Raw genomic sequence first — 14,963 nt, forward strand, 5'->3', positions numbered from 1 at the left:
TGGGATATAGGAAGGATGGATACGGGAGCAGCGAAGTATATATCCTATCTAAGGGAGCCATCTTAGGGTTGGCAAGAGACTTGACTCTTGAGGGGTTCGCAGGTGTCCAGGAATATGTCCCCAGCTGGTACCTTGGGCAACTAAGGAGAGGGAACCTGAAATGACCCTATCCTATACTGATGAATATCTTGCATATCACCTTAGAACCTTCATCTGGTGATGGATCGAGGTAGAGACAGAATCTCAATTTGGAGCAACGGTCTGAGCTCTTAAGGTCCAAATGAGGAGCAGAAGGAGGGAGAACATGAGCAAAAAATCAGGACCACGAGGGATGCACCCACCCACTGTGACAGTGGAACTGATTTATTGGGAGCCCACCAAGGCCAGCTGGTCTGGGACTGAATAAGCATGGGTTGATTCTGGACTCTCTGAGCATGGCGGACAATGAAGACTGATGAGAAGCCAAGGACAATGGCACTAGGTTTCAATCCTAATACATGAACTGGCTTTGTGGGAGCTTAGCCTGTTTGGACGCTCACCTTTCTGGACGTAGATAGAAGGACCTTGGTCTTCCCGCAGGGCAGGGAATTTGGACTGCTCTTCAGTATCGAGAGGGAGGGGGAATGGAGTGGGGGGAGGAGAAGAGGAGTGGGGATAGGGGGAGGGAAGTGGGGGGAGGGGGCAATATTTGGGAGGAGGGGAGGGAAATGGGAAAAGGGGAGCAGGTGGAAATTTTAATTAAAAAAGAATAAAAAAAAAAAAAAAAGAAGTCCTGTTCAGCTGGGCATAATGGCGCACGCCTTTAATTCTAGCACTAGGGAGGCAGAGGCAAGAGGATCTCTGTGTTTAAGGTCAGCCTGATCTACATGATGAGTTCCAGGATAGTCAGAGTATCTTAGTTTGGGTTTCTATTGCTGTGAAGAGTGACCATGGCAACTCTTAGAAAGAAAACATTTCATTGCGGTGGCTTGCTTATAGTTTCAGAACTTCAGTACATCATCATCATGACGGGAGCATGGCAGTGTGCAGGCAGACACGGTACTGCCTACATCTTGACCAGAGGGCAGTACTGTGTACTGGGCATAGCTTGAGCAAAAGAGACCTCAAAGCCCACCCCCACAGTGATACACGTCCTCTAACAAGGTCACACCTCCTAATAGTGCCACTCCCTTTGGGGGCCATTTTCTTTCAAACCACCACACAGGGCTACACAGTGAGACCGTATCTTGGAAAAACAAACAAACAAACAAACAAACAAAACCAACAACAACAACAAAAAAGAAGTCCGGTCAAAATGTGGTCTGGTTGATCATCTTCTCAATTCTGGTCCTTAGTACTAAAAGAGGGAGACCAGTTTCCGTGAGATAACTACTCTTGTGTTGGGGAGATATCATGGAGAGAGCTGTGAGGCTTTGTTGTTTCTAAAATCTAAGGTGGACTGCAGGTTTAAGACACTGAGTGAAGACTTGGAGCTCCCTTGGGTATAATGGGGAGGGGTAGCATTTGACAAGAAAATGCCTGTCTTATCTTTGTATTTTCATCCCAGCAGGGCGGTAAGATTGGTGTTTTTATTCAATACAGTGGCTGCACCTTAAGTCATTGCTGTCCCAGCTCGCAATTGCAGCTCCGCAGCTCCCAGCAGCGGTTCAGTCACACTGGCTGCAGCCAGGTGGGAATTCTATTCCCTCAGGCACAGATCTATCACTGCCACTAAAGAGAACTTCATCTAAATCTCTCTCCTTCTACAGAACTCAGGATTCAAAGGTTGAGATGAAACCCTCCTAGGTCAGAGAGACTGAATAGCAAATAGCTAGCCTTCTCTCCTTGTTCGTGTCTCCCTCAAAAAGGGGCATCCTCCTTCTCAGCCCCCACTCAAGACCCTAGATACACTTAGGTCCTCCATCCCACTTCCTGTCAGCTAGTTGCTGTCTCAACCTCCTGACCCCAGGTTAATCCAACAAATGTAACACGTCTTTGCATCTGTAACAAAAGTAGCAGAAACAAATGTAACACACCTTTACACGGTTAAAATAATATTCCACAACATAAGACAGGTCAGGTACCACCCTTTGGTACTATGTGCTGGAGATAAGTGCAAAAGGAAGGTAGGGATGCCAAGTTTTCGATTCTGCTTTCAGTTACGTGTGGGCCCAAGTGAGGAGTCGGAGCATTTTAACAAAAGTATCTTCTAGATACTCCTTGTATAACCTTGGTAGATTTCAGAGAAGAGCAGCCGCATGGTAGCTAGGCTTTGAAAAGGAGTGGACACAAGTGAGCCTTCAGCAACTGTAACATGGAGGGGGCCAGGATGCTTGTTTGTTGTTGTTTCTGTCCTCCCACCAGGTACCCCACAACTGTTTAGCCCCAAAGAAAATCACACATAGGTGTCTATAAGTTATAAAGCTGATTTGCCCGTTAGCTCTATCCTCTCACTTGCTAACTCTCACATCTTGATTAACCCATTTTTTTGATCTATGTTAGCCATATGGCTCAGTACCTTTTTTCAGTGGGGCAGATCACATCCTGCTGCTTCGGTGGTCTGGGCATAAGTGAGAGGAATCAACTTCCTCCTTCCCAGAATTCTCCTGTTCTCATTACATCATTTCTACTTCCTGTCTGGTTTTTCCACCTATACTTCCTGCCTGGTCAATCAGCGTTTATTTAAAACATGATTGACAGAATACAGACAATTCTCCTGCACTAAGCAATGAACTTTATTAGGATAAAGGACCTCATATCATCAGGTTTGACAGCAAGTGCCTTTACCCACTATGCCATCTTGATGGTCCTAGAGATTATTAATTGTCAGATTTAGAAAGATACGCATCACATTTTCCTTTATTTTTGAATCCTATATTTTATATAAACACATAAAGCCATGTATACTTATACAACACAAAAGTAGAAGGGAAACTGTAAGGAACTAATGGGAGGGCAGAGAAAGGAAACGTTAGGAAAGAATCAGCCCAGTGTCACACAAAGGACCACATGAACAAAGTGAAAGTTGGCAAGGCAACTCTTTTTGAAGAAAGGGTGTGCCAGAATACACAGCAACCTAACAAGCACACTTGGCCAAGATGTTTTTTGTCTTTTATCCCTAACTTAGGTGTTGAGTGAGTCTCATACCATTGGTGGAAGCTTGGCTTCACAATCTGATGTAACTGGCCAACGGACGCAATGGGAAAGGGGGAGGATCCGGAAATATGTATTCCGGTAGGGCTGTCTTTGATAGAAAAAACAACAACAATTTCTTACAGGGAAGACTAAAGGGGTGGGGGTGGGAATATGGTTAAAATACATGAACCCCAGTAGTGTGTACCTTGATTATATGTTAATAAAAAGGTGACTTGTTGAGTGAACAATTTAGAGCAACTTTCTAAGTGTTCCTACCTGGGTTTTCAGTTTATGTAAATTTCACACAAACTAAGACACTGGCGAAGAACTCAACTGAGGAATTTCTTCCATCAGACTGGCCTGTGGGCTTGTCTTTAAGGCATTTTCTTGTTAATTGATTGATGTAAGAGGGCCCACCCCACTGGGGGTGGTGTCAACCTTGGGCAGGTGGTACTGGTTTGTATAAACAAGCTGAGCAAGCCGTGAAGAGCAAGTCAGTAAGCAGCTTTCCTCCAGTAAGCTCTGCTTCAATTCCTGCCTCCAGGTTCCTGCCTTGGCTTCTGTGGTTGGTTGAAAGAAAATAGCCCCCTTAGAGAGTGGCATATTAGGAGGTGTGGCTTTGTTGGAGTTAAGTGTTAACTTGTTGGAGAAAATGTGTCAAACTGGGCATGGGTTTTCAGGTCTCATACATGCTCAAGCCACACCCAGTGTCTCAGTTCACTTCCTGTTGCCTTTGATCAAGATTATTAACTCTCAGCTTCTTCTCCAGCACCATGTGTGCCTGGATGCTAGCATGTCCCACCATGATGATAATGGGCTAAACCTTTGAACTGTAAGCCACCCAATTAAATGTTTTCCTTTATAAGAGTTGTTGTGGTCATGGAGTCGCTTCACAACAATAAAACCCTAACTAAAACAAGGGTGCACAGGATTCCCCCAGACTGTGATAGCTCCTATCAGTGCTCTTGATGGTCAAGACACAAGCATAACCTCAGTGATGGACCATAACCTGTAAGACAAATAAATAAACCCTTTCCTCCCAAAGTTGTTTTTGAGCAGTGTTTTATCACAATGAAAGGAGACAAACTAGGACAATGACAATCACTCTGGTATTTGTTCTGTTCTTTGCTAGATTCCAAGTTCATTAACCTGTGTGTGTCTATGTGTTGCATGTGCACAATACACACACATGGCAACACAAAGGTTGTTTCTTAAGTGTCCTTTCTCTGTTCCTACTTACTGCCTCATTAGCCACAGCAAAAGCACTCAGTTGTTAAGTGACTTGAGAAATCAGGATCATTAAAATTGAAAATGTCCATTTAAGCCAGCCTACCCCTTTGTGATGTTAAAGTATCCCCTTGGTGAGTACATTCTTCTCTCTCAGCTAGACCAATTGTAGCTTTAAACCTGGGCTTTTCATTCAGAGCCTCTAGTAATCTTATTGCTATAATTTTCACAAGAGGAACACTAAAGCAATTTAATATTATTTTTTTAACCACAAAAATTTGTTTCCATTTTGCCTGTATTGGGTAGCTAAGATTTCTGTAGCATCTTATAAAATAATGATATGGCACCTTACAGCATTAAAAACAAAATGCTTAAAAGGCAAAAAACAAGAATCACCAAAAAAGTAAGAGGTTAAAATATTTAAATTAGTATGTGAGGAGTTGGAGAAATGGCTCAGCAGTTAAAGAACACTTGCTGTGATGAACCAGTCTGCCTCCATCTTAGGCTAAAAGCCATCTTATAGTAAAGTTCATTCCTGTTTATGATTAAACCTCTGTTTCTCAAAAACTGGGCTATGCCCCACCTATAACCTTAACTACAAATGGTTCTGTACTGCCTGTTCCAGGAATGGCAACCATGCCTTTGCATCCAAAAGTTAATAACTATTTTGCAACCCTACCTGTATTTCAAATAAGTTGTTATGACTACCTTGTTATGGCTACCTGTTGTTATGACTACCTTGTTATGCCTACCTTGTAATGATGTCTTTGATTCAGCAGTTCATTAGGACTAACTTGTTATACTTATGTTCTGCTCATTAATTTTTCCTCACCAAGCCCCCATTTAGAAACTTCCTACCCCAAAGCTATAAATACCTTGTCTTCCTGATGCCCAAGGAATCCTGTCTTAGGGTGAGGCAGACTATATACACAAATAAAAGGGGTTGCTTTAATTAACTGCTTGCTTTAATTAATTTGGTTATGATCACTTAGGCCAGTGGTCTTCCTCATCATATTTGGATTAACAGTTGCTCTTACAGAGGACTTGGATTCAGATCCCAGCATCTGTATGGTAGGTCTTGTACACCCAGGCAACCAAATGCACATGGTACACATACATACATACATACATACATACATGCAGGTATAACACTTGCACAAATAAAATAAAAATAAAGTCTAAACTAAAATTTAAAATAAAAATTAGCATATGAATGCTTTAATATGAACAACTACGCTATCTGAAATTCCCAGAGAAAGCCACACCTATAATGAAAATTCCACAAGGCTGAACTTCACAACTATCCCAAGATAATTTGGCTGTTGACCTCTAAATAGTCACACATTGCCTTCCTCTGTGTATGATCTAACATCTTTGTGACTGTTAGGCAAATCCACTTGGAATATACAAGCATAACCTTAGTTTCTACTAATTTAAAAGCTAAGAATGTCATCAGGCCTATAGCACATGTTTCCCTGCTTTTCTGAAAACTGCCTACCTGATGTTTTCACCCATGTATTAGAAAAGCGTCTTATTTTCTTTGTTCTGTTGCTATAAAAAGCTTGTGAACGTTACTACATTGTAACATCGCATTTAGGGTAACTTAAATTTGTGTTATTGGGTCATGGTCACTCATATTTGGCTCCTGAATAAATTATGTTTTCTCCTTTGAAGCACAAACAGTGTTTTTATACATTTATGAGCACTTGGGCCATGAATAGGGCAGGTAAGGGAGGTACAAGTCTAGACTATTAGTTTACTTATACATATTTTTATTTATGTGGTATTTGTGAGTGTGAGTATATATATGTCACATGGATGCAGGTACCCACAGATGCCAAAAGAGGGTAACTGGATCCCCTAGAGATATTTATTACAGGCCTTTGCAAGCTGTTCAGTGTACATGCTGGGAACTGAACTTGGGTCATCGGAAAGAGGAGCAAGCACTCTTAAACACTCAGCCATCTCTGCAGTGCTACAAATTCTGTTTTAAAAGTAAACTTGTTACTTTGTTCACTGTGTTTTTAAATTAATTTTGAATGAAAAAATAACGAATTAGGGGGCTGGGAGATGGCTCAGGAATTTAGACCACTTGTTGCTCTTGCAGAGGACTGAGATTGGAGTCCCAGCATGGACATAATGGCTCATAACAATCTGTAACTTTAGTTCCAGAGAATGTCATGCCTTCTTTTAATCTCAGTGGGTACCAGGTACATATGTGGTACACATACATACAAACAGTCAAAACACTCATACACATAAACTTTAATCTAAAAAATGTTGAAATAAAGTTAAAAATAGCATATACCACAGCACTCCTACTCCTAGGTGCATACTCAGAACTAAAAGAATATTCACAACAAATATTTCCACATGATGATTTGTAGGAGCACTATTCACAACAGGCCAAAGGTCCATCGACAATGAATAAACTGGGGTGAACATATACAACAGAATTTTATTGAGCTATAAGGAGGAATGCGACCATTTAGGTAAGCTTTGACAAGATTAAGGTCAGTGAAAGAAACCAGATACAAAAGGTCACACGCGCCATACAGTTTCACTTGTATGAACTACTAGAGTAATAAAATCTATACAAAATGACTGGTAGCTGCTGAAGGACTAAAGACAACAATCAAAACGAAAGTTTCAGGTGGGCTGAGAAACTCTAGGCTGAAAAGTTGACTTGACTGGTAAAGCATACGGGTCGTTAGGACCCAGGACTTTTCTGACAGGAGGATGAGCATACCAACCTACTATCTACCGCTTGAGACTTCAGGGAACTGATCTGCAGATGGAATCTTCCATCCCCAAAGTCCTCTTTTCTGTACCACATGCACACACAGTCTAAGGAGAGACCGATGTCTTTCAGTTGTTCTGGTTAAAGAATAATTCTTCTCGTGTAGACATTGGTCTGCACTTTCTTCTATTCCCACGTTGCCTCAATCACTCTGGATCTAACAGTTGCTAGGGAATGAGGAGTTACTACTAACAAGAACAGGGGTTAATTCTGGAGTCGCTATGTTAAACCGAGAGTTGTACAGGATCAGTGAATGCCGCTGTACCATCCACTTTCAAACAGTTCTTTTTGCTATAAAAATGCTAGCCAAGCATGTTTGTGCACACCTTTAAGCCCAGCACTCGAGAGGAAAAGGCAGTTGTGAGTTTGAGGCCAGCCTGGTCTACAGAGTCAGTTTCAGGACAGCCAGGACTATGGAGACAAACCTTGTCTCAAAAAAAAAAAAATTGCTGATGTTGAGCAGGGCACAGTATCTCATACCTAAAATCCTAACACTTGGGAGGCTGAAGCCAGAGGATCACAGTGAGTTCAAGACTACATTAGGCTACACAGTGCTATCTCAAAAAGAAAAAGACAATAGTCACAAAAAACTGAAACAACAGAAAGACATGAGAATAAGATGGGGATTTGTTGAGAAGAAGGCTTTCAGGAAGAATGCGAGGGGAGAGATGACCAAATTTCATTCTATACATGTATGAGGTTGTCAAAAGAATAATAAAAATTAATTTTAATTAAAAATAAAAGGATTATTAAATTTTAAAATTAAAAAAAATTGGTGTGTGTGTGTGTGTGTGTGTGTGTGTGTGTGTGTGTGTGTGATGCAGGGGTCAGAAGACAACTTGTGGGAGTTGATTTGCTCCTTCCACTATGTGGGCTGAAGAAAAGGAACTCGACCCAACTCATCCTGATTCCCAAGTTTTCAAATCTCCTTTCTTTACATTTTTTATTTGAGAAAACAGACTTACTTACAACCCCATGTCTTGCACCTTCTAAATTTCACTTTTTAAAAATTTTATTTTTATTTTATATGCATTGGTGTTTTTCCTGAATGTATATTTGTGACAGGGTGTCAAATCTTGGAATTACAGCCAATTGTGAGCTGCCATGTGGGTGCTGGGAATTGAACCCAGATCCTCTGGAAGAACAGCAAGCATTCTTAACTACTAAGCCATCTTTCACTTTTAACTGAAAATAAACAGAATGAGAAACTGGAGTCATCTTAATGCCCACATTAACATACACTTCATATCCAGGTAAAAGAATAACTCATTTTTAAACCCAAAATTGGCTATAGCGCATGTCTGTCACCTTCCCCACACCATATTGGGAAGGCAAAGCTCCCCTGGTTCTTGCTTACCACTTTGACTTAACTATGTTCCAGACAAAACACAGAAACACTTTCTGCCCCCAGAATTGCTGCTGAATGACATTTAATTAAGTACAGAAATGTGTGAGTGCTACAGGCTGCCTCTAGGGGGGAAAGAAAAGAATCCCTTTGGTTCTCTTTCATGAAGTAAACATTTTCCGATTCCCTTTGAATCTTCATAGCCCGTGTCTAGGGAACAGGGTGGTGGTTTCTTCAGATAATTCTTTCATCTTAAGTATAATTACTTCAGAGGCTTTAAAAAGAAAAGGTAAGTATTAGTTACATCAAAAAGTAAATAATAAGCACCTTTAAAGTCATCGCTGTTAATCTTTACAGCATTTTAGCTTGAGACCACCCCACTTATGACAACAGTAGCCTCAGATAAACAGAAAAGTCAACAGAGAGCTCAGAGAGCTCCTAGTAGAGTGATACAACTCTTTGTGGTTCCTTTTTAGTTTGGTAATTCTGGAAACTGAACTTGGGCCCCAGGCAAAGCAGTCAAGCGCGCTATCACTGAGCAACAGCCCCAGGTGAACAGAGCGGTGAACTCTTGACAAGTTGTCCAAAAGTTGTTGTGTCAACTAAATACTAGCATACCCAACCCAAGGCCTGCCATAACCTTTAGGGTCATTCCAAGTGGCATCTGGCTCCAAGCATAAACTTAATAACACTACCCATGATGCTGCTCTCTCTTATAATATAAAACATAGTAACAGAGGAAATAAGCTGCCCTTGAACATCAATCCTGTCTCTAGCCTCTTCTTGCAAAGATACAATACTACCTTATATTTTTTATTTCTTGGACTTATTTATTTATTTATCTTTGAGTGTTTTGCCTACATGCATGTATGTACACTGCATTGTGCCTGGTGCTCTCAGACGTCAGAAATGGGCATCAGATCCACAGATGGTTGTAAACTCCATTACAGGTGCTGTGAACTGAACCCAGGCCCCCTAAAAGAGCCACAAGTACTCTTAACTACCGACTCATCTCTCCAGACTCATTCATATTTTATTTTATACAAAACCAAGAGAACCTACTCTGCTATGAGTGGCCTACAACACATTTAGTAAGATGCTCTTTAGCTTTATTTTGTTGAACTTTATTTTTTTAAAACTTTTAAAAGATTTATTTATTTCATTTTATGTGCTAAGTGTTTGCTTGTATGTATATTTGTTCATCATGCACATGCCTGATGCCCACAGAGGCCAAAAGAAGACACCAGATGGCATGGAATTGGAGGATAGTCATGATAGTCATAGATAGACACGAGCCATGATGTGGGTGCTGGGAATCAAACTTAGATCCTCTGACCATCACATTAAACAACTGAACCATCTCTCTAGCTCCCTATTTCAAATTTTATTTTTTTATTAATGTGTATTGTATAAATGTGTGTGTGTGTGTGTGTGTGTGTGTGTGTGTGAGAGAGAGAGAGAGAGAGAGAGAGAGAGAGAGAGAGAGAGAGAGAAGCAAGTTCTCTCCTCTGAACATGAGATCAAGTCATCAGACTGGCATAGCAGGTGCTCTTACCTGCAAAGCCATCTCACTGCCCCAAGGTATCATTTAAAAAGAAAAGGAAGAATTAAATAACATAAAAATCAGTGATTTTAACTATGATTTGAGCTTTCCATAAATGGATAACTGTAATTTATTCAGCAAGTAGGTTGGGGGATTGTTTTTGTTTTTAAGATAGCATCTAATATAATCAAGTCACTGTGTACCTGAGGATTATTTTGAACTGCACTGTCTGAGTGTTGGCACTATAGACATGTAACATATACACACAATTAGCAGACAGTTTTTGTAAATAAAGTTGTATTGGCACCCAGCCACATCCACTTATTTCTATAGTGCCTGAGGCTGCTTTCTCGTTGCAGTGACAGAATAGCTGGGACAACCCATAGCAGAAAATACTATCTGGTGTTAACAAAATAGACTATTACAGTTCAAACCAGTAATTTATAGGTACTGATATGCTCATTCCTGGCCTCAGACGCATGCCCTCTCTCCCAAATACTGTCTCTTGATAGCACTGAGGCTAAATCTGGTCTGAGAAGGACCCTGCAAACCAAGTCCTGTAATGCTGCCATCTCTATCAAGATGCCAGCTTCCTGTAAGACAAACAAATGATTCTCCAAAATGCTTTCTTACCCTTTCAGGTGGCCCCTGTCATTCTTGAGGCATAAAGAGCTTCAGTTGATTTCCAGTTCAGCTAGCTTTGCCTCTGAAAAGCTGTCGTCACTGACATCACTGTAGGCATCACTATAACAGAGAAAAGTCACTCACCAAGATGTTAAAAAAAGCCACAAGTATCCCACATAGTCTAGCAGTAAAAAAAAAAAAAAGCCACAAGTAATTAGTCAAGTTGTAGCTGCAAACCTGTTCCATAGTGAAGACCCATGTAGAAGAAATACTAAGAGATATTCTATGATCATTCTGTAGTCTAACCACATGCACTGGTCCTTCTTGGCTCAGAGCAGCTGATTACTTGCCTTCATCACAAGTCCTAAGTTAGTTCTTCAGAAACTTAAGGAAAGTGTTTCAAGGGCTGAAATGTAGACAGCACAGACTACAGATCAGCCGTCCGTTTCCACAAAGCCTTGACTGCTCGGCTGCCTGCCCCTGTGCCTGTGGCTTGCTTTCTACTCAAGTTCTATCAACAATCTGATTTCGTATGAAAGTCTGAAGACAGGAGTGGTGGCTCACAGTTGTAATCCCAGAATTTATGAGGCTGAGGAAGGAGGATTGCCAAAGAGTTCCAGGCCAACCGAGGCTATTGTAAACTTCTGTCTCAAAAAATGTCATGAGAGCTGCAGGATGGATGGAGCTGAGATGACCATATGCAGAGAATTAACCCAGACTCAGAAAGACAATGTTTATGTTTTATATTTTTGTACTTCCTATTATTTTGCAGAAAATACATAAAGCCGGGCGGTGGTGGCGCATGCCTTTAATCCCAGCACTCGGGAGGCAGAGGCAGGCGGATCTCTGTGAGTTCGAGACCAACCTGGTCTACAAGAGCTAGTTCCGGGACAGGCTCCAAAACCACAGAGAAACCCTGTCTCGAAATAATCAAAAAAAAAAAAAAGAAAATACATAAAATCATGCACGTATATATGACATGAAGTAAAAGTGTCTAGGGGGATGAAGATGACTAATGGGAGGGAGGAGAAAAGAAAAGCGAGTGAGGATACCAAGAGGAATACTTTCAGTATTTGATACATACTGACATATACTTCTAGGATAACCTTAAATTTTTGTTTAATTTTAGATATTTTGTAAAGAAAGAGGGCCACCAATATGGCTCAGCTAGTTAAAGCACTTTGTGTAGAGCCTTAATATCTGAGTCCAATACCCGGATCCCAAAAGTTGTCCTTTGACCTCCACTCTCCTCACTGTGGCAGACACGTATGCAAATATACTACATGAGCGTGGGTGCGCGCAAGCACAGACACACGAAGACATTTTTGGAAGAAGTAAGGTAAGTGGAAATGTGGTCACTATAGGCACACCTTGACAGGGCTACTGGGACTTCAGCCACCCCTCCCTCCATAACTGTTTATCTTAGTTTTTCTTAAGCTGCTTGCTTGTGCAAAACCTCCCCCTGCAGCTGCTGAGCAAGATAACCAGATGTGGGTTTTGCTTCCAAAAGCCACTTGCTCTAAAATCTCTGGGCCAAATTTGGGTCCTGAATACCGGAGAGTAGTTCCAGCAGCTGGAATAAAGACTGTGTCTAAGTGGTCTTCTCTGATGGGCCCCCCCATAATGAAAGCATACACAGGAAGGTCTCTTGAACTTCCATCTGCCCTTCTGCCCTAAAACAGACACTTTGACCCTCCCTGAAGCAGATCTTCAGACTCTGAAGTGAAAGAAGTAAAAAAAAAAAAAAAAAAAAAAAAGCAACTTTGCTAAGTTCTCCCAGCTTACTGTCATGATATCACATCCTCTTTGCCCACTTATATTTCCTCATGTTTCTCCTGCTGTTCACCAGCTATGCTATAACACAAAACACTAAAGAGGTCAGTGAGATAATTCAGCAGATAAAGTACTTGCTGTGCAAGCCTGAATTCCCGCATTCAATCTCCAGAAGCCACCACATGAAAACTGAATGGGGAGAAACAACTCCATAAAGTTGTCCTCTGACATACACACACAGGGAGAAAGAGAGAGGGTGGAGAGAGTGAGGGAAGGAGAGAGAAATGAGGGAGATAGGGAGAGAGGGGGAGATGGAGGGAAACAGAGAGACAGAAGGAGAACAAACTAAGGTTTCTCTGGGTCTTCATTTCCTGATAAAGACTGTCATGCTTCATGCCTGAGCCATCCCTAGCTTTGGCCAAGCATTTGCTCACCCAAACAGCAATAAAAGTCTGTATTCCTTAACAGGTGAAATTTCACTTTTGTCCTTTTAAAAGAAAGAGGGAAAGCGCTGGAGAAGGTCTATGCAGACAGACTAGAAAACTCTCCTAGTCTACACTCACAGAGTGACTACGGATAGGCAGACAGAACACATCATCCAAGTCTCCCTTTGTTTAGCCGCTCTCCTTCTCGACTTTCCGCAGGGGCATGGGAGCAGCAGACCAGAGAAAACAGGGAGTAAAAGGTTAAGAATTGGTCAGAAATGGAATATATGTTAGCTAAAGATATAAAAAAACCCACATATCCTTGTTATTATTAAAGTCAAATAACATCTCCCAGTTGCACTCTTTAGCTAAGGAAAAGCACTCGTACTGCTGCATAAAATGACTGAAAGCTTGCTTTAGTAGTTGGTTTGTTTGGTTTTTTTTTTTTTTTTTAAGATTGACCCAAGGGCTGGAGATTTAGCTCTGTTGAAAGAGTGCTTGCCTTCAATCCCTAGCCCTGCAAAAACTGGACATGGGAGTCCATGCCTGTTTTCTCAGTACTGACAATGCTGGGAAAGGAAGATGGACCATGAATTTGAGGCCAGCCTAGACTCCGGAGTGAGTTCCAAGATATTGTGGGCTTCTGAGTGAGAGCCTATCTCAAAATTAACTAACTAAATTAAAAATCCAAACAACTGCAACTTCATCAGAGATTAGTCAGAGATGTATAAATCTGGTCTGAAAATTACATAAAAATAAGCTTTTGCTATTCATGAAGGTTACATGTTCCTAGGACATGTTCTCAAAACTTAGGGAAATATAGAGTCAGGAAAAACCAGTAGGCATTTAAGTTTCTGAATTATTTACTAAAAATAATTTTTAAATTAATTAAAAAACAAAAATTAATGTAAGAATGAATTACTTCCTATACCAGGCAGAATTCCCTACCAGAGCCCTTAGATGGTTCTACTCTAGCCCACCAGCTCTCATTGTCTACCTGAAGGTTGTCTTCACCGAGCTGTCAGTGCATTAGAATGGAACAACCTGAGTCAAGCAAATTGAGGCTCAGCTTGAATTTATTCATCGCTAAGGTTAAAAATATTTCCTAAGCGTTCTGAGACTAGGTAGGACAATAAACCATGACACTCAAGAACAGAATTATCAGACTAGGCATTCCTGCTAAACTTGCTGATCTAATGCATTCATCTGGAAGCAAAAAACAAGTGACAGAAATAAAATGTGGGTCACCAAACAAACATAAAACAACACCAGTTTCTGCAACAGACTAGAAAATGTGGTTGCCACTCTGGGACCTGTAAGGTTTAAGGGGTCATTTTTATTTCACACAAAACAAATTCAAAAGTCAGTCATAAGCTAGATATGCACATAGACAAGCATATTTCGCTTAAAACTATCACAACTCCATTTTAAGATAACCCATCTTTTTAAATAATCTACAGACACACAGACACACACATACACACACACACACACACACACACTAGGATATTTTGTTGTTGTTGTTAACAGAAAATGATTCTGCAATGTAGTCCACACAGCCTCAAACTCACAATCCTCCTGCCTCAACTTTGTGCATATGGAATTAAAGACCAGAACTATGCCTAGCTAAATACTAGAGGTTTTCATGTTAAATTCTGATAAGTGTCACAAAACAGACACATATAGCTCTTGTTACATTTTAGGAAGGCATAGTTTTAAAATTATTCAATATAAGTACAAGTAACCATGGCTATTTCAATTTAAAACAATTAAGAGTGAAATGGAATTTAAAATTCCATTCCTTACTTATACCAGCATTTTGCCGTTTGTGGCTAATGACTGCCATTTTTGAATAGTGCAGATTATTGAACATTTCCATCATCTGAGAAAGTTTTAATGGAGAGTATTGATTTAAAACTAATGGGGCCAGCCAGATGGCTCAGCAGGTAAAGATGCCTGCCGCCAAGCCCAACAACTTGAGTTTGATTCAAATAACCCCTTGGTAAAAGGAAGAGAACTGACTTCTGAAAGTTGTTGTCTCAATACACAACACACACGAAGTATCATGCATGCAAAATAAAAATGTAATAAGTAAACTTTAAAACAATAAAT

The 14,963-nt window shown here is 40.7% G+C and overlaps 1 protein-coding gene across 4 annotated transcripts in view; it reads right to left on the minus strand.

Moving 5' to 3' along the window:
- Positions 1-6,779: 6,779 nt before the first annotated feature.
- Positions 6,780-14,963, minus strand: part of Ctps2 (CTP synthase 2) — a 122,332-nt gene continuing 114,148 nt past the window's right edge. For all 4 annotated transcript variants that reach the window (XM_057760125.1, XM_057760123.1, XM_057760122.1 and 1 more), the window contains exons 18-19: positions 10,663-10,773; positions 6,780-8,760 (exon numbers count right to left, since the gene is read on the minus strand). In XM_057760125.1, the coding sequence (XP_057616108.1) occupies positions 10,704-10,773 (70 nt within the window). In that variant the 3' untranslated portion in view covers positions 6,780-8,760; positions 10,663-10,703. The remainder of the gene's footprint in view (positions 8,761-10,662; positions 10,774-14,963) is intronic.

Source organism: Chionomys nivalis, chromosome X (assembly GCF_950005125.1).
Source record: "Chionomys nivalis chromosome X, mChiNiv1.1, whole genome shotgun sequence".
Taxonomy (NCBI): domain Eukaryota; kingdom Metazoa; phylum Chordata; class Mammalia; order Rodentia; family Cricetidae; genus Chionomys; species Chionomys nivalis.